We start from the raw sequence: 20,226 nt of genomic DNA, 5'->3' as shown, positions 1-20,226 counted from the left end.
CTACAAAATTATTTATTTCATATTCGTTTTTGAAGTTACAACCCTGAAACCTTGAACATAGACACCTGACACCCTGTGGAATTCATAGGAATTGCATCCAGGGAGCTAATTTACAATATTACCTTTCTCTTGCATTTCTAAGAGGATGGTTTCTCAACAGAATTTCTTTTCCAGTTGGTTTTTCTTTCGATTTTCTCCTACCATATCTATCAAACTTCAGTGTTTTATTTCCAATGGTACCAATTATATGCATATCCTGGCTTCATGGCCTGAGCTACAGGCAGTTTACTTTGGGCACGTCATTCAGGCGGAAATGGAGAAAAAAGGGGCCTGACTCTTAAGAAGTTTTAACCCGGAAGCCAGCCGCACCAATGTGCCGGAGGAAACACCGTTCAACTGGCGACTGCGCCTGGCCCGCCACAAGGAGTCGCTACAGCGCGATGGGACAAGGACATTCCTGCTTGCCAAACCCTCCCCTAACACAGACGACGCTGGGCCAATTGTGCGCCGCCTCATGGGTCTCCCGGTCGTGGCCGGATGCTACACAGACAGGAATTGAACCCAAGTCTGTAGTGACACCTCTAACACTGTGATGCATTGCCTTAGACCGCTGCGCCACTCGGGAGGCCCAAAGCTATCTTTTTAAAGAAGCTAATGAACCTTGATTCCTCTGTGCCTAAGTCATGGTGAAGTACTTTGAATATTTTTTATTTCTCTATTGGATCCATTGCTATGCCATTTCTGGTTTTCATAACAACTTTCTTTCATTGTATAGAAGCCAAAGGCACAATCCTAGTCATATTGCATATTTTCATTCCCCTTCTTTCTAAGTTTCTAACAGAGATTTTCATCTTTGTCACATATGGAACTGCTATCAGGTGCCCTGCTTTGAATGGTGTTTTCCCAGGTGCGCTGTTTAGAATGTTGTTTTTCTGCAAATTGCAATTGTTTGAATGTATTTTTCTTGGCTGCTTCCTTACAGGAGTTGCATGTTCCGTTAAGATGAATTACCATAATCTAAATGTGATTCCTGTCATTCTGAGCACTGTTGGTGGATGCCCTAATGGGTTACCCACCCAATACATATGGGTCTGGTAAATATCTCAAATGGCAGATAAATCTAAATCTTCCCGGGTCAGGTTGTCCGGCACCACATTTTCCTAATGGAAACCCTGGCCTGTGGGCTGCTTTTCTGCTGAGATTGACAAAAATATAGGATCTATACACCTCTTGCTTTCACTCAGTCTTCCCCCAGAGGTGGCAGGTCTACAGAAGGTGTTCCTACACCATGTCCTCCTCACTTCGTTCTATTCCACCTCCCATAGCCACTCTACACTAGCTGTGGCCTCAATCAGTTTCACCTCACGCCAATCTCTACCAGCTAAAGTCTCTACCAATTCCTTGTGTTGAGCTACAGTTGGTATTTATTGGTATTATTTACCAGTACTCAGGTCAGTCACACACCTCTCTTCCCAAGGCCTATCTACACCCACCGCCTAGAGAAAATCCTATGAACAGTTTAGGCTTTAGGGCCTAATGGTTAATGTTGAGCAACTCTCTGACAATTTCCTTTTCCCTTAGCTTGGTCCCAGTCCTCTGTGATGTATGTCTAAAGCTTATCTGCTCACAAAAAAAGGAGAGAGTAGTAGTGTTGCGTGTCAAGCACAACTCTTGAGTCACGTTTCCTAATCACACTCTGCAACAGATGAGCCACCCCAAATACAGACAACTTTCCCTCTGGTGAACAAGCTTCCTGTATACAGGGGTCTGTGGCTAATCGTTCAATGGTCGTTCCTTCCTTAGTAAAACCTTCCCCATATATAGCCAACAGAGTGTGAAATTGCAATAATTGGTAATCAAATTCAACATCAAAACAGCTTGAGCGTAGAGTTTCAATAAACCGTTAGACCATATTTAGCTAAGCTTCCAGGTAACTAACTTAATACATCATTGTATGTTGTAACTAACTTAATACATCATTACATACATCATTGTTGTTGGTATAACCACTGACAGAGTAGCTTGTTAGCAGCTCAAGTGTACAACAGGGCCTTCTCTCTCAACCAGGGAGGAAACCCTCAAATTTAGACTCAATTAATTCTTACAAAGATTTTATTCGTTTCAGAAACAACCTGCATGATGATATTGCCAAGTCTGAAATCATATGACACCTCTGCACAAAATATGAATGATGGCACAGAAATGTGTAGGAGTAGCTTTGCTTTCGTTCATGAGTGACAGAGTGAAAGCTTTGCATAGGCGCTTTGTTGCGTTTTTTTGTTGTGGGACTGTAAAAAATGCCCGGAATGTAAAATAACGTTATTAACTGGTTCCCGTGCTTTTAAAATAACGGTTCTGTCCTGGAACAGTATAGGGAATTCCATAAGGTAATTCAAGAAATTGTCAAATAGACTAGACAGGTTCCTCTTTCACCCTTCAATCGCTGTTGTGAGTAGCGCACGCGCCCCTCCCTTTGTGCTTCACAGTCCAGGGGCAGCTCTCTCTCTCTCCCATCACAATTAGAACTATTGATAAATGATCCAACCTAAATGTAGAGTGGTAGTCCCTTATCCTTGTGTACAATCATCTCAAACTCCTTATTTACATCTGGTATTCCCAGAGTGGGGGCTTCGCACAGCGCTTGTTTAAACTTCTCAAACGCTTCTTGACACCCTGGTGTCCAGTATACTGGGTCGTGTCTCTGTCCCCCCCCCCCCCCCCTTCCGTCAAAGCTTGCAATGGCATAGCCATTGATGAGAACGATGGAATAAAACTATGGATGTAGTCAAATAGACCCAGTTCTTAATTTAACTGTCACTGCCCCACAGCCGAAATCGATTGCTACTGGGACAGTGACACGTGCATTTTGTGACACGCCCGAAACCCTATGAAAGGGTACTTCACGTTGAGTCTATCAATCGACCCTCAATTTAGCACAAACGGACACACATTTACAGAAAGGGAGATATCCTGCAAACATTAACTTTATTTATCTTAAATTTCCAGCATACATTTTTCTCAGTATGGTCCCCGTTTGTCCTTGTATTATACCGGCGCGAGTGGCATGTTAATGACAGATCATTGTCTCAATGCATTTTTAAAGTCTAGATTACTATACATTTTGTGAAGACCCACCAAAATTTGTTTGGCAATCCCCAATCATTTACGGACAAAAATTGAAGCTGGACAGTCATGGAGCATTAGAAAATTCAAAAAACGATGGATGTAGGAAACATGTGCAAAAGTTTCTTTCACTGGTAATCTTGTTGTCTAGACCTGTTGCATTGACGTATGGCTTGCCTTCTATAATTTCTGTCCCTGGGAGATCAAATAAGAAACCTGTGCTGGATTATCAGCTTTTTTAGTTTCACAGCCCATTTCTTTGGATCGGTTTAATTCAATTTGCGACAATGTTTCACGTAATGGGAGCATATCAAACAATAGAATGCAGATGCTGTCAACACTCGTATTCATCATGTGACCTTGTATGAGAACCTTCGCTTCAAATTACTAAAATATTGCATTATTAGAGTGCTTGCTGAAAGCTACTAATATTATGAACTATACTGTCAATACTCATTACACTTGACTTCAACTGATAGACCATGAGTAACATGAATCTTTCCTTTCTTTCTACTCCGAACTCACTTTCTTTTACTTTCACTAGTCTACATACAGTTGAAGTTTACATACACTTAGGTTGGAGTCACTTAAAATCGTTTTTCAACCACTCCACAAATTTCTTGTTAGCAAACTATAGTTTTGGCAAGTCAGTTAGGACATCTACTTTGTGCATGACACAAGTAATTTTTCCAACAAATGTTAACAGACAGATTATTTCACTTATACTTCACTCTATCACAATTCCAGTGGGTCAGAAGTTTACATACACTAAGTTGACTGCCTTTAAACCACTTGGAAAATTCCAGAAAATGATGTCATGGCTTTAGAAGCTTCTGATAGGCGAATTGACATAATTTGAGTCAATTGGAGGTGTACCTGTGGATGTATTTCAAGGCCTACCTTCAAACCTCTTTGCTTGACATCATGGGAAAATCAAAAGAAATCAGCCAAGACCTCTGAAAAAAAAATTGTAGACCTCCACAAGTCTGGTTCATCCTTGGGAGCAATTTCCAAGTGCCTGAAGGTACCACGTTCATCTGTACAAACAATAGTACGCAACTATAAACACCATGGGACCACGCGGCCATCATACCGCTCAGGAACGAGACGTGTTCTGTCTCAGAGATGAACGTACTTTGCTGCGAAAAATGCAAATCAATCCCAGAACAACAACAAAGGACCTTGTGAAGATGCTGGAGGAAACGGGTACAAAAGTATCTATATACACAGTAAAACAAGTCCTATATCAATATAACCTGAAAGGCCGTTCAGCAAGGAAGAATCCACTGCTCCAAAACTGCCATAAAAAAAGCCAGACTACGGTTTGCAACTGCACATGGGGACAAAGATCGTACTTTTTGGAGAAATGTCCTCTGGTCTAGTAGAACTGTTTGGCCATAATGACCATCGTTATGTTTGGAGGAAAAAGGGGAGGCTTGCAAGCCAAAGAACACCATCCCAACCGTGAAGGACTGGTGAACTTCACAAAATAGAGTGCATCATGTGGAGGGGAATGTGGATTATGTGGATATATTGAAGCAACATCTCAAGACATCAGTCAGGAAGTTAAAGCTTGGTTGCAAATGGTTCTTCCAATTGGACAATGACCCAAAGCATACTTCCAAAGTTGTGGCAAAATGGCTTAAGGACAACAAAGTCAAGGTATTGGAGTGGCCATCACAAAGCCCTGACCTCAATCCTATAGAACATTTTTGGGCAGAACTGAAAAAATGTGTGCGAGGAAGCCTACAAACCTGACTCAGTTACACCAGCTCTGTCAGGAGGAATGGCCCAAAATTCACCCAACTTATTGTGGGAAGCTTGTGGAAGGCTACCTGAAACATTTGACCCAAGTTAAACAATTTAAAGGCAATGCTACCAAATACTAATTGAGTGCATGTAAACTTCTGACCCACTGGGAATGTGATGAAAGAAATGAAATCTGAAATATAGAGTTCTCTCTACTATTATTCTGACATTTCACATTCTTAAAATAAAGTGGTGATCCTAACTGACCTAAGACAGGGAACTTTTACAAGTATTAAATGTCAAGAATTGTGAAAAACTGAGTTTAAATGTATTTGGATAAGGTGTATGTAAACTTCCTACTTCAACTGTATGTTTTCCTTCAACTCACTCTTCCACCCTTTCCAACTGGAAAGCCCTCTCAATCATCATCACCCAGTACATTTCTCTTCCACTCTAACACTAGTTTCCCTTTAACATCTCTTCTATGCTTTACCACTCATTCCCTCTAACATTATTTTACCAGGTGAACAAAAAGGTTTTAATTACAGACAAAACAAAACTTATTTTCACAGGCAGGCCACTGCCACCCCGGAAGGCTTCGTGTGTTTTAGTCTACCCTAACTTTTTTTGCTGTACATATTTATTACCAGTCTCCGTTGTATATTCATTTGCTTCACACTCATGAATGTCTTATTTTGAGGTTAATATGTAATGCTTCCAAATTATAAAATACATCAGTCATCACACCAATGTTTACCAAATGTAAAACATACTGTATATATTGAACTACTCCTTACCGCTTTCTGCTTCGTTTCCAATTTTGTTTTAGTCTTAACTATTGGCTATGGTTTTGAATTGTTTGATGTTGTTTCTAATGTAACCATTTACACAGTTGCATAGGGGCCCACTTTTTGCTGTGGGTTATAGACTCTGGAGCGTAACATCCCACGATCACCTCTTAACAACCTTTTATACACTCTTTTAAACTCCTTCTGCTTTCTCACACAATTGCTTCACTGTTTGTGGTCACCGGTCAGTAGATTGGGAGGCAAGAAGAGCCATATCGCCACAAAGCTCTCTGTCCTTGCCTCTACATAAAAAAAAATATATATATATACAGTGGGGAGAACAAGTATTTGATACACTGCCGATTTTGAAGGTTTTCCTACTTACAAAGCATGTAGAGTGGTTGTAAGTGTAATGCATATGGTACATTCAACGTGAGAGACGAATCTAAAACAAAAATGCAGAAAATCATTGTATGATTTTAAGTAATTAATTTTCAATTATTGCATGACATAAGTATTTGATACATCAGAAAGCAGAAACTTAATATTTGCTACAGAAACCTTTGTTTGCAATTACAGGTCATACGTTTCCTGTAGTTCTTGACCAGGTTGCACACTGCAGCAGGGATTTCCGCCACTCCTCATAAGACTTCTCCAGATCCTTCAGGTTTCGGGCTGCGCTGGGCAATACGAGACTTTCAGCTCTCCAAAGTTTTCTCTATTGGGTTCAGGTCTGGAAGAATGTAGGCCACTCCGGACTTGAGATGCTTCTACGGAGCCACTCTTAGTGCCTGGCTGTGTGTTTCGGGTCGTTGTCATGCTGGAGACCAGCCACGACCATCTCAATGTCTTATTAGGGAAGGAGTTTGTGCCAAGATCTGCGATACATGCCTATAATCTCCCCTCATACGTGCAGTCGTCCTGTCCCTTTGCGAAAAGCATCCAAAGAATGATGTTTCCACCCATGCTTCACGTTGGATGGTGTCTTGGGTTTACTCATCCTTCTTCTCTCAAACACGGCGAGTGGAGTTAAGACCAAAAGCTCTATTTTGTCTCATCAGACCACATGACCTCTCCATTCCTCCTCTGGATCATCCAGAATGGTCATGGCAACTCATCAGACGGGCCGGAATGTGCTGGCTTGAGCAAGGAGATCCTGCGTGCGTGCAGGATTTTAATCCATGAGGCGTAGTGTATTCTAAGGTTTCTTTGAGACTGTGGTCCCACTCTCTTCAGTTTATGACCAGTCCTGCTGTGTAGTCTGGGCTACATCACCCTTCCTATGATATTGATGCCCACGAGTGAGAGTCTTTAATGGAGCCCCGACCGAGGTGATTGACCGTATTCTTGACTTCTTCATTTTCTAATAATTGGCCAACAGTTTGTTGCCTTCTCACCAAGCTGCTCTTGTTCGTGCACCCTATCCCAGCCTGTGGTCAGTCACAATTTTATCCTGATGTCCTTACACAGCTATTGGTCTTTGGCCATTGTGGAGTGGTGGAGTCTGTTTGATTGATGTGTGTGAAGTGTATTTTATACAGACGATTCAACAGGTGCATTTTAATACAGGTATGAGTGAGAAGAGGAGGCTTCTTAAAGAAAACTAACAGAGGTCTGTGAGCTGTCTTATGGTTGGTAGGTGATCAAATACTGTATGTATGCAATAGAAATGCAAAATGAATTACTTAAAATCATACAATGTGATTTCGGAATTTTGTTTAGATTCCGTCTCACAGTGTAGTGTGACAATGATTAATTACAGACTCTACATGCTTTGGAAGTAGGAAAACTGCTAATCGGCAGTGTATAAATACTTGTTCTCCCCATGCGTAATATATATTATACACCGTCAAAAAAATAAAGGGAACACTAAACACACAATGTAACTCCAAGTCAATCACACTTTATGAAATCAAACTGTCCACTTAGGAAGCAACACTGATCTGCAATAAATTTCACTGCTGTGCAAAATGAAAGACATAAAGGGTGGAATTATAGCAATTGCAAGACACCCCAAAAAAGGAGTGATTCTGCAGGTGGTGACCACAGACCATTCTCATTCCTATGCTTCCTGGCTGATGTTTTTTTTGTTGTCAACTTTTGAGCATGGCGTCTCTCACCTAGTGGTAGCATGAACGGAGTCTACAAACCCACACAAGTGCTCAGGTAGTGCAGTTCATCCAGATGGACAATGCGAGCTGTGGAAAGGGTTTGCTGTGTCTGTCAGCGTAGTGTCCAGCATGGACGCTGCGAGAGACAGGTCCAGACTTATCGAGAAGGGAGGGCCGTAGGAGGGAACAACGCCAGCAGTAACGACCGCTACCTTGCTTTCGGCAAGGAGGTTGCCCGGCCGAGCCCGCAAATGACTCCAGCAGGCACAAATTGTGCTGTGTGCTCAACTAGTCAGAACAACTCATGAGGTGGGTATGAGGCGCGAGTCACAGGTGGGGTTGTGCTTAACCCAACCGTGCAGTGACGTTTGGCTTTTGCCAGCAACACCAGATTGCAGATTCGCCACTGGGCACCTGTGATATCTTCACAGATGAAGAAGGTCACACTGGCAAGGTGGTGACAGACGTGACAGAGTCTGGAGACGCTGTGGAGACGTTCTGCTGCCTGCAACATCTCCAGCATACCGGTTTGGGGTTGGAGTCAAGTCATGCGTGGAGAGTTGGCATGACTTGTGGGGGCCGCACGCCTCCATGTGCTCGCCAGAGTAGCCTGACTGCATTGAGTACCGAGATGAGATCCTCAGACCTTGTGAGACATATGCTGGTGCGGTTGGCACGTGGGTTCCTCCTAATGCAAGACACATGTCAGACGTCATGTGGCTGGAGTGTGTCAGCAGTTCCTGCAAAGAGGAAGGCATTGATGTATGGATGGCCCGCGTTCCAGACTGAACAATTGGCACATTGGAATCAATGTTCGCTCCATCCATCAACGCCACGTTGCACCACAGACTGTCCAGGAGTTGGCGGATGCTTTTGTCCAGGTCTGGGAGGAGAACCCTCAGGAGACCATCCGCCACCTCATCAGGAGCATGCCCAGGCGTTGTAGGGAGGTCATACAGGCACGTGGAGGCCACACACACTACTGAGCCTCATTTTGACTTGTTTTAAGGACATTACATCAAAGTTGGATTAGCCTGTAGTGTGGTTTTCCACTTTAATTTTGAGTGTGACTCCAAATCCAGACCTCCATGGGTTGATAAATTTGATTTCCATTGATAATTTTTGTGTGATTTTGTTGTCAGCACATTCAACTATGTAATGAAAAAAGTATTTAATAAGAATATTTCATTCATTCAGATCTAGGATGTGTTATTTTAGTGTTCCCTTTAATTTTTTGAGCAGTGTATATACATACGTACGTACATACATACTAATTAGCGACTTCTCGGTGGTTGAATGTTGTCACGTAGAGTAGGCCAGAAGGCTAAACTGAATAACCTCTATCAAAAAAAAGATGGCGGAGCCGCAGAAGTACTTCTGTGCAAGGGTGTTTATTTACAGAGTGAATACGGAAGAAAAACAACAGTTTCTGCCATCCAAAGTATACATTATGGTGACAGCTTAAAAACAGTGCTACCCCATCAACAGCTCAATCCAAAATGGTTTCCCCCTTGAACTGAAAGAGAGGCTCCTTTTTCGGGGAAGCCCCTCCCATCAGAAAATACCCAGCACTAATTAATTAAGCAATTACCTTCATCAAAGCCTACATTTTCCACTCAGCTAAACATAAATAATTATATACATTGCAACACGTTTCTCATGATACAATAAACCAATATAACCCATTTTACATTTACAAAATCCCATCCCTACTGACYTGTAGTCTTCCAATATGCCCATTCACATGAACGAGCGATTCGGAACAGGCACTACAAACCCAGCCCGATTACCGTAGCTCTGGTCCTTATCCCAGCATACCCGGAAGCTACAGAGATGGAGAGAAAGGAACCAAACAACGCACTCATCCATAACATTGATAAGTACAATAAACGTTGCTTAAATTAAACATGAACGCTTGTTTGTATATTCTTTATACCATAACCTGTTACTGACGGAAGGTAATAATTAGGTGTGAAATGTATGTACTAAGAGAAGTTAACTTGTGTGTTGACCCACATTGTTAACGTAGCTGATAACGGAGCAGGGAGGCGCAATGAGTGTAACAAGGAACCCAAACTGGCTGCGAGCGTGCGCCATCGTGCATAATTGTATTTTGTCCCCCCACACCAAACGCGATCACGACACTAAGGTTAAAATATCAAAACAAACTCTGAACCAATTACATTAATTTGGGGTCAGGTCGAAAATCGTTAAACATTTATGGCAATTTAGCTAGCTTGCACTTGCTAGTTAATTTGTCCTATTTAGCTAGCTTGCTGTTGCTAGCTAATTTGTCCTGGGATATAAACATTGATTTGTTATTTTACCTGAAATGCACAAGGTCCTCTACGACAATTAATCCACACATAAAACGGTCAACCGAATCGTTTCTAGTCATCTCCTCCTAGGCATTTTCCTTCTCTTGACTTTATATTGCGATTGGCAACTTTCATAAATTAGGTGCATTACCGCCACTGACCTCGTTAGTCTTTCATTTACCCACTTGGGTATAAGGAGAAGGCACGTGGGTATCTGCTTCCATAAACCAATGAGGAGATGGGAGAGGAAGGACTTGCAGCGTGATCTGCGTCACAAATAGAACTGACTTCTATTTTAGCCCTTGGCAACGCAGACGCTCGCGAGCAGTGTGGGTGCAATAATTGAATAATTTAGATTTCTAAATTTATTTTGCAACCCACGCGACGCGAGCGGTGTAGTCAGCCTGTTAGTGTACCAAACGCTGCCTGCGGCCAGTGACGGACCATTCCGTCACAAATGTATTGGGTCAATGAACTCACCAGATCTACACAACGTCTCTCATTCCCATCATATTCATAAATTGGGGCTGTATCCCCTCGGATTTAGTAACTATGGCTCTATCCACTGTTACTGACAGGATGCATCCACCTGCCACAAAGATATACTTTTCCATCACCCAGGATTTCTCCGTGCAGATCACCTCAGTCAGGAGCAACTTTGAGGTATTGGGAGTACACATTCCTGCAGTCCAGTAAATACAGTGCGTTTTCGCTTTGTCATTATGGGGTATTGTGTGTAGATTGATTGATGGGGGAAAAATATGTTTAAACCATTTTAGAATAAGGCTGTAATGTAACTGTGGATAAAAGGGAAGGGGTCTGAATACTTTCCGAGTGCACTGTAATTACATTTCTCCTACACAGAGCTTGAACCTAACACTATTTTCTAAGGATGTATAAAAACAATATATTCATACTAAGAGGATATAATAGTATAACATTGTGATTAGGACACTAGTATCACTCAGTTGTATTGGCACTTCTTTGTAAATATCAGCAGTAACATTACTGGTATGTAAATAAGTCTAACCAATGACGCATTGCAAACAGCCCGGTATTGTGGTATGGATGTTATTCCTCTTTTGTTATTGTTTTACTCAGACATCTGTGGTTGCTCAACCACAACAAAATAACGGAAATGCTCAGTTTTAAGCTATGAGCATGTGTGATATAAGCAAATTATAAACATGCATAAGATGTTTTGAACTGAAATGTAGTGTATATTATTGCTAGCATCTTTTGTAGCCAGTGATCTCTCGTGACCACGTGATGTGCAGTGTTACTACATGGTTGTTACTACATGGAGTAGTAATGTGGTGTCTTTTGTTGCTTGTATGTGACAAGCTAAGGGGACTTGTGAGTAACAGATGTCCACGCTCAGGTTAATGCAGGAAGTAGTTTGCATTGCTTTGTAAGTGTGAACAACAACTTGCCTAATAAGGTTTTGCTTTATACTCCATAGATGCTATTTTTGAGATGACAATGTCAGAGGAGTTCCTAGTGTTAAAATATCGTAATGAACTGTTTGAATTACCGTAAGTGAATGGTGTGTTAGACCAGTCCATTCCGTTGCACTGAACTGTGTTTGGAGTCAGTCAGTGAGGCAGTTAATGAATGGTGAACACATGTAAACACAGAATGGGGCGGAGTGGTTTGAATTAAGTGTAGGGACATGGTTTTTGTCACAACATTTCTGACCCTGTCGTGGTTGATTTTAAGGGGGTAAACTGCATTGCCTAGGGGCAGAACGACAGATTTTTACAGCTGCTGTTAAAATGTTCACACCAGGCCAAAAGTATGGAATAAGAGAACAAAGGCTATTTATATAAATAAGATTAGTATACATCTTAATTTAGGAAATTACTTTTAATGTTATAAATAATTTAATGGTTTCATTTATTTAATCAACCGATTCTTTAAAAACGTAAGGTTATCGTTAACATTGTTGTTACTTTTAAGACTGTCAATCTCTAAGGATATGTACAGTGCATTCAGAAAGAATTCAGACCCTTTACTCAGTACTTTGTTGAAGCACCTTTAGCAGCGATTAGAGCCTCGTCTTCTTTGGTATGACACTACAAGCTTGGCACACCTGTATTTGGGGAGTTTCTCCCATTCTTCTCTGCAGAGCCTCTCCAAGCTCTGTCAGGTTGGATGGGGAGTGTCGCTGCACAGCTATTTTCAGGTCTCTCCAGAGATCGGTTTCAAGTCCAGGCTCTGGCTGGGCCACTCAAGGACATTCAGACTTGTCCCAAAGCCGCTCCTGCGTTGTCTTGGCTGTGTGCTTAGGGTCTTTGTCCTGTGAACCTTTGCCCCAGTCTGAGGTTCTGAGCGCTTTGGAGCAGGTTTTCATCAAGGATTTCTCTGTACTTTGCTCCCTTCATCTTTCCCTCGATCCTGACTTGTCTCCCAGTCCCTGCCGCTGACAAACATCCCCACAGCATGATGCTGCCACCACCATGCTTCACCGTAGGGATGGTGCCACGTTTCCTCCGGACGTGATGCTTGGCATTCAGGCCAAAGAGTTCAATCTTGGTTTTATCCGACCAGGGAGTCCTTTAGGTGCCTTTTGGTCTCATGGTTTGAGAGTCCTATAGGTGCCTTTTGGCAAACTCCAAGCAGGCTGTCATGTGCCTTTTACTGAGGATTGGCTTCCATCTGGCCACTATACCATAAAGGCATGATTGGTGGAGTGCTGCAAAGATGGTTGTCCTTCTGGAAGGTTCTCCCATCTCCACAGAGGAACTCTGGAACTCTGTCAGAGTGACAATTGGGTTCTCTGTCACCTCCCTGATCAAGGCTCTTCTCCCCCGATTGTGCAGTTTGGCCAGGCGGCTAGCCCTAGGGAGAGTCTTCGTGGTTTCAAACTTCTTCCATTTAAGAATGGCGGAGGCCACTGTGCTCTTGGGGACCTTCAATACTGCAGAAATGTTTTGGTACCCTTCCACAGATCTGTGCCTCAACACAATCCTGTCATGGAGCTCTACAGACAATTCCTTCAACCTCATGGCTTGGTTTTTGCTCTGACATGCACTGTCAACAGTGAGACCTTATATAGACAGGTGTGTGCCTTTCCAAATCATGTCCAATCAATTCAATTTACCACAGGTGGACTCCAAGTTGTAGAAAAATCTCTCAAGGATGAACAATGGAAACAGGATGTACCTGAGCTCAATTTTGAGTCTCAAGGGACTGAGTACTTATGTAAATAAGGTATTTATGCTTTTCATTTTCAGAAATTAGCAAACATTTCTAAACCTGTTTTCATTTCGTCATTATGGGGTATTGTGTGTTGATTCAGGAAAACATTTAATTTAATCTATTTTAAAATAAGGCTGTAACGTAATAAAATGTGGGAAAAGTCAAGGGGTATGAATACTTTCCGAATGCACTGTATTTTGCTCTTCTACGGTTAAGAGTATATGAACATTGTTTCCAGAGTAAAGTGAAATATTCTTTGTTATCTGGAAGTGTGACCTGTCAGATTCATTGAAACTCATGTTCTGTATGACTGAGTGGAATTTATTTGAATTGCACTGAATTCGATTTTACTTTATCACTCACATGTTTTAGTCTACATCCTGGCCAATTCAATTTGAATTTTAACTCATGAGTTGAATATGAGTTGATTCCAAACTTCAGAATTGCGCACAACCGTGGTATCGAACCGCAAATGTTTTTCATGGCTGTTTCCATATGCACTGCAAAACGGGAAGAGAAAGGGGAAGGGGAACTGCTGGCCTATGCCATGGGCACAACAGATGAACTGAAACTAGGTCAGTTAGTTAGAGAGCAAAGCAAGCAGTCCCTCGCCCCTGACTCAACCTCAGCCCTTATCCAGGCTCAGGGTCACCCCTCCTCCTGAAATATACTCTGGTTCCCTGTCACCCCCTCACTCCTGTGCGTACCCTCCCTAAAAATAAAACCTGCCTTTGTCCAAAGAATCCTCATCCTTCCACCTCCTGTCCTCCAAACCCCCCTCCCTAGTAACCACACCCCCAAAGACACCCAACACTTAACAGTCAGACCAAAGCCCCAGAGCCAGAACAGCTCAGTTCCTTTCTAACTGCAGTCAGATGTCAGTCTGACAGTGGAAAGCTCCCTTTCTCTCTCTCTCTTTCTCTCTTTCTCTCTTTCTCTCACTCACACATACAATAGGGAGCGTTTCCTGGACAACCTGGCCACTTGCCAGATCTTGCACTGATGTTGTTTCATATTGTGGTCTGGTTTCTGGTCTGGGTTGGCACGTTTAGCAGATCAGAGAGCAGATGTAGGCCTAGCAGTGTATCTGAGACTGAGGCATAAAGGCCTCTGGCCTGTGCACAAACTCTGTTGCCTTTTTACTCCTGTTTTAGTATTTAAATAGGCCTATTGTCGAAGTGAAATTAGACTTTTTAGTTAGAATTTATTAGTTAGTCTACAAATGCATGAAGGTATCTGATTTGACTTGTACTTGATATTCTGTCAGGGCTTTACGCTGGCCACCTGTTGAATGTTACTGGACAGAGCTCTGTGTGTTTGGATAAGAGTGCACTATGAGAAGTCTAGATATAGTAGTAGTGAGTGTGGCCTACTTCATCTGACTTGAACTCTTTATCAGCAATCTATTGTTTCAAATAGCTGTATGAAGCTGTATTGTTTTTTTCTGGTAGGCTAGCTTTGGCTGTTGTCTGAGTAGAGCCAGCAGTTTGTTTTTTTGAACACATGACCTGACCAAGAAAAACTCCCGTCCCTACTGTTGAGAAATGTTATGTATGATTTGCGATGGTAGGCTGAGGGGATTTGGTTAGTAGACAGGAAGAATGAGGTTTTTCACGTTTCCACTTTCGTCTCTCGCTCGGTCACGCTTTGGCCCTTTTTGTTTTCAGTTTGGTGGGAAGGTATGCCAAAGCTGCACACATTCCTCATGTCACTGCCCCATGCCAGAGAGAACAGGCGCAAGGTCCTACGTCCGTGGGTGTGTGCGCGCGTACAATTGTTTGATAGTGTGAAAATTATTTCAGTTTTACCTCTGCCTATATATATACATCAAATTATATTAAAGTTTAAAGTGACTCTTCCAGTACTTTTGTATATTTTTTTGCCAGTAGTTCTTAAAGTAGCACTCACCAGCCAAAGTGATCTCCGAAAATGGCATGATACATCCCATATGTGCAGCTACTCTACATGACCAAAAGTATGTGGACACCTGCTCGTTGAACATCTCATTCCAAAGTCATGGACATTATTATGGAGTTGGGCCCCACTTTGCTGCTATAACAGCCTCCACTCTTCTGGGAAGGCTTTCCACTAGATGTTGGAACATGCTTCCATTCAGCCATGAGCATTCGTGAGGTCGGGCACTGATGTTGGGCGATTAGGCCTGTCTCACAGTCGGCGTTTCAAATCATCCCAAACGTGTTTGATGGGTTGAGGACAGGGCTCTGTGCAGGCCAGTCAAGTTCTTTCACAGCGATCTCGACAAACCATTTCTGTATGGACCTTGCTTTGTGCACGGGGGCATTGTGATGCTGAAACAGGAAAGGGCCTTACCCAAACTGTTGCCACAAAGTTGGAAGCAGAGAATCGTCTAGAATGTCATTGTATGCTGTAGCGTTAAGATTTCCCTTCACTGGACTAAGGGGCCTAGCCCGAACCATGAGAAACAGCCCCAGACCATTATTCCTCCTCCACCAAACTTTACAGTGGGCACTATGCATTCGGGCAGGTTGCATTCTCCTGGCATCCGCCAAACCCAGATTCGTCTGTTGGACTGCCAGATGGTGAAGCGTGATTCATAACTCCAGAGAACACATTTTCCACTGCTCCAGAGTCCAATGGCGACAGGCTTTACACCACTCCAGCCAACGCTTGGCATTGCGCATGGTGATCTTTGGCTATTGTGCGGCTACTCGGCCATGGAAACCCATTTCATGAAGTTCCTGACGAACAGTTATTGTGCTGACGTTGCTTCCAGAGGCAGTTTGGAACTCGGTAGTGAGTGTTGCAACCGAGGACAGACGATTTTTACGCTCTACACGCTTCAGCACTCGGCGGTCCCGTTCTGTGAACTTGTGTGGCCTACCATGTTGCGTCTGAGCCGTTATTGCTCCTAGATGTTTCCACTTCACATTAACAGCACATACACTTGACTGGGGCAGCTCTAGCAGGGCAGAAATTTGACGAACTGAGCATGTCTTTAATGTACAGTACCAGTCAAAAGTTTGGACACACCTACTCATTCAAGGGTTATTCTTTATTATGAACTAAGAAAAAAACTAAGAAATACCACATATGGAATCAGGTAGTAACTGAAAAAGTGTTAAACAAATCAAAATATATTTTAGATTCTTCAAAGTAGCCACCTTTTGCCTTAATGACAGCTTTGCACACTTTTGGCATTCTCTCAACCAGCTTCACCTGAAATTATTTTTCAACAGTCCCACACATGCTGAGCACTTGATTTTCCTTCACTCTGCGGTCCAACTCATCCCAAACCAGCTCAATTGGGTTGAGGTCGGTGATTGTGGAGATCAGGTCATCTGATGCATCACTCCACCACTCTCCTTCTTGGTCAAATAGCCCTTACACAGCCTGGAGGTGTGTTTTGGGTCATTGTCCTGTTGAAAAACAAATGATAGTCCCACTAAGCACAAACCAGATGGAATGGCATATCGCTGCAGAATGCTGTGGTATCCATGCTGGTTAAGTGTGCCTTGAATTCTAAATGAATCACTGACCGTGTCACCAGCAAAGCACCATCACACCACCTCCTCCATGCTTCACGTGGGGATCCACACATGTGGAGATCATCCGTTCACCTACTCTGCGTCTGGACAGATTTCCACCGGTCTAATGTCCATTGCTTGTGTTTCTTGGCCCAAGAAACTCTCTTCTTATTGGTGTTCTTTAGTAGTGGTTTCTTTGCAGCAATTTGACTATGATTCACTCAGTCTCTGAACAGTTGATGTTGAGATGTGTCTGTTACTTGAACTCTGAGTGTTTATTTGGGCTGCAATTTCTGAGGTTGGTAACTCTAATGAACTTATCCTCTGCTGCAGAGATAACTCTGGGTCTTCCTTTCCTGTGGCGGTCCTCATGAGAGCCAGTTTCATCATAGCACTTGATGGTTTTTGCGACTGCACTTGAAGAAACTTTCAAAGTTGTTTACATTTTACGGAATGACGGACCTTCATGTCTTAAAGTAATGATGGACTGTCGTTTTTTGCTTATTTGAGCTGTTCTTGCCGTAATATAGACTTAGCCTTATTTGGTAAAAGACCATCTTCTGTATACCAGCCCTACCTTGTCACAACACAACTGATTGGCTCCTATGCATTAAGAAGGAAATAAATTCCACAAATGAACTTTTAAGGCACACCTGTTAATTAATTTATTTTTTGTTCAACTTTTAACTAGGAAAGTCAGTTAAGAACAAATTCTTATTTACAATGACGGCCTACCCCGGCCAAACCTGGACGACGGCTGGGACTCCCAATCATGGCCGGTTGTGATACAGCCTGGAATCGAACCAGGTTGTCTGTAGTGACGCCTCAAGCACTGAGATGCAGTGCCTTAGACCGCTGCACCACTCGGGAGCATTGAAATGTATTCCAGGTGACTACCTCATGAAGCTGTTTGAGAGAATGCCAAGAGTGTGCAAAGCTGTCATTAAGGCAAAGGGTGGCTAKTTTGAAGAATCTCCTGTTTTTATTTGTTTAACACTTCTTTYGTTACTACACTATTCCATATGTTATTTCATAGTTTTTATGTCTTCATTGTTATTCTACAATGTAGAAAATAGTATAACATGATATTTTTTTTAAACCTTGAAGGACTAGGTGTGTCCAAACCTTTGACCGGTACTGTAATTTGATGAATATACATAGGTCTATTCGTACTTGTTTTTATGAACTGTAAAGCACTTTTGTCCAACTCAGTCACTATACTGCTTTGAAAGAAACAAGTGATGATGTATTTTGTCCCAAGCATGTGCTAACTGAAAGCAAGCTGACAGAAATGTTTGAAGATTTGCCCTCTTTCCAAAAGTTTAGTGAGCTAAACACTCATATTGCAAATCCCCACACTTTAAAAAGCATCAACATGAATGTTTGTGCCATGATGTAGAGCCACTTTCACTTTGACATCATACTAGTAAAAGGCTACTGTTCGCATTGTTGTTTGACCTTTGCTGAATGAYAAGAGTATATGCCATATTGTCTGTAAGCTAAATGTACTCTCATCGACCTGTGTTTATTCTCTCTCCTGACTGACTGTAACACTGACGTTCCTATGATTCTCCCCCCCCCGTAGGACCGTAAGCTGTCCAAGTCGGAACGCCAGCGGTTCAAGGAGGAGGCTGGCATGCTGAAGGGGCTGCAGCACCCCAACATCGTCCGCTTCTACGAATCCTGGGAGGCCCCCGTGAAAGGCAGGAAGTGCATTGTGCTGGTCACAGAACTCATGACCTCCGGAACACTGAAAACGTGAGTATCACTCTTACACACAGGCATCAACACCAGTCCAGTGCTGGACGTCATGCAAATGGTGTTGTTCTCTTCTGTGTGTTTTTTCTCAAAGATGGTCATAATGAAACTGTCGGCACTAGGTTCCTGAGTAAGTGAYTTGTAATGAGGATGGATGTGTGACGTCCATCTTTAACCCTATATGTGTCCTGTTCTGTAGGTATCTGAAGCGTTTCAAGGTGATGAAGATTAAGGTTCTGAGGAGCTGGTGTAGGCAGATCCTGAAGGGCCTTCACTTTCTCCACACCCGAGCCCCTCCCATCATTCACAGGGACCTGAAGTGTGACAACATCTTCATCACCGGCCCCACWGGCTCCGTCAAGATAGGAGACCTGGGATTGGCCACACTCAAGAGGTCCTCTTTTGCCAAGAGTGTCATAGGTAAGACCCCAATATCACCCACTTCCTTTTACTGTGCCCTGCTTTCCTCCCCGCTACACTCCAAAGGGATGTCTTGTGTAAGGTTCTTATACTGTGGTTGACCTTGAGGTTATGAAGGGTTTGATTGGGTGGGTGGGGGGGGTTAGGTTTTTGTTTCTGATCGTTTTTTTTTTATGACAATGTGGTTGGAAAACAGACCACAATGTTTCAGCTCTCTAATCAAACCACAGCACAAGCGGAGGCCAGGTCATGGGGAGACCCACAAACCCTCTCTTTACACACACTGTCATGTCAGTGAGTCCGCCAGGGCTGGTTACTCAGTGACAGAATCGATTAGATAGTCTTTTTCCTCCATAAAGTGAAAGTTTGCTGTGTCAGGCTCCTACTAAGAGTAAGTAGCGCCTCCAATCTCTCTGCGAAATATGAATCTCAATCCACCTGTCATGCCTTCACCGTCAGGCTAGCCAGACCAGGGCTACAGGTATGGCCACTGGTTCTATGTTCTCTCAGACTGGTCTTTGCTCTGTGGTTTGGAAATATGTGGTCTGTTTGCCAATGATGCCAATAACATTTCCCGTTTTGTCTCTCTTTTTTTTAAGGGTTTGCTCCCACAGGTTTTTGTCAGTGTTTCTCTGTCTTTTAAACCATTTTAGGAGCAGAGAGAATGTCTGCTTCTTTTTCTGTCTGGAAAGCCCCCCCCTACCRACTTCTCCTTTATCAGACTTTTTTTTATTTGATTTCTTTCACTCTCGGGTATGTTTTGAAACTGTAGGCTCTAGCCTCAGCTGTGCTCCATGCTGCAGTAAAGGAATAAGTAGGGTACTGCTGGTAAGTGAGTATTGTTATGGGCCTGGTAAGTGTGCAAGTGCACTGTGACACACATCTTACAAAAACCTATTCATTTCAAATTCTGTGTAAGACCCTCAGAAGATTGAGAGCAGAGTATCTGCTATTTGAATACGGCTGGTGTCCAGACACACACTGTTTCACTAACTAGCTATGGGATCTGCTTCTCTCGGCCCTCACCGTAACACCTTACTCCCCAGGTCAAGGAGGACAGGTAAGTCGGCCTACTTAAAGGTAAGTTTGTATGAAATGGGTTATGTTTGAGTGTTTGTTTGTGAAAGGTAAGGTCTTGACACAAGTTATTTCCATAGCTAGTCTTATGATTCGTGCCCCTTCTCTGCCATTTTGAAGCCCCTGATCATTGGCACTCAACTCACTAACCGGGTTCTGACAGGTAAACCGGGTA

The 20,226-nt window shown here is 42.9% G+C and overlaps 1 protein-coding gene across 1 annotated transcript in view; it reads left to right on the top strand.

Moving 5' to 3' along the window:
* LOC112069652 (serine/threonine-protein kinase WNK1-like) overlaps positions 1 to 20,226 on the top strand; it is a 62,982-nt gene that overhangs the window by 20,367 nt on the left and 22,389 nt on the right. Inside the window, 2 exon segments of the mRNA XM_070438642.1 lie at positions 18,382 to 18,554; positions 18,754 to 18,974. Coding sequence (XP_070294743.1) covers positions 18,382 to 18,554; positions 18,754 to 18,974 — 394 coding nt within the window.

The sequence above is a fragment of the Salvelinus sp. IW2-2015 genome, unplaced genomic scaffold, assembly GCF_002910315.2.
Source record: "Salvelinus sp. IW2-2015 unplaced genomic scaffold, ASM291031v2 Un_scaffold1068, whole genome shotgun sequence".
In the NCBI taxonomy this organism is placed as follows: Eukaryota; Metazoa; Chordata; class Actinopteri; order Salmoniformes; family Salmonidae; genus Salvelinus; species Salvelinus sp. IW2-2015.
This window is presented reverse-complemented; position numbering and strand designations above follow the sequence as displayed.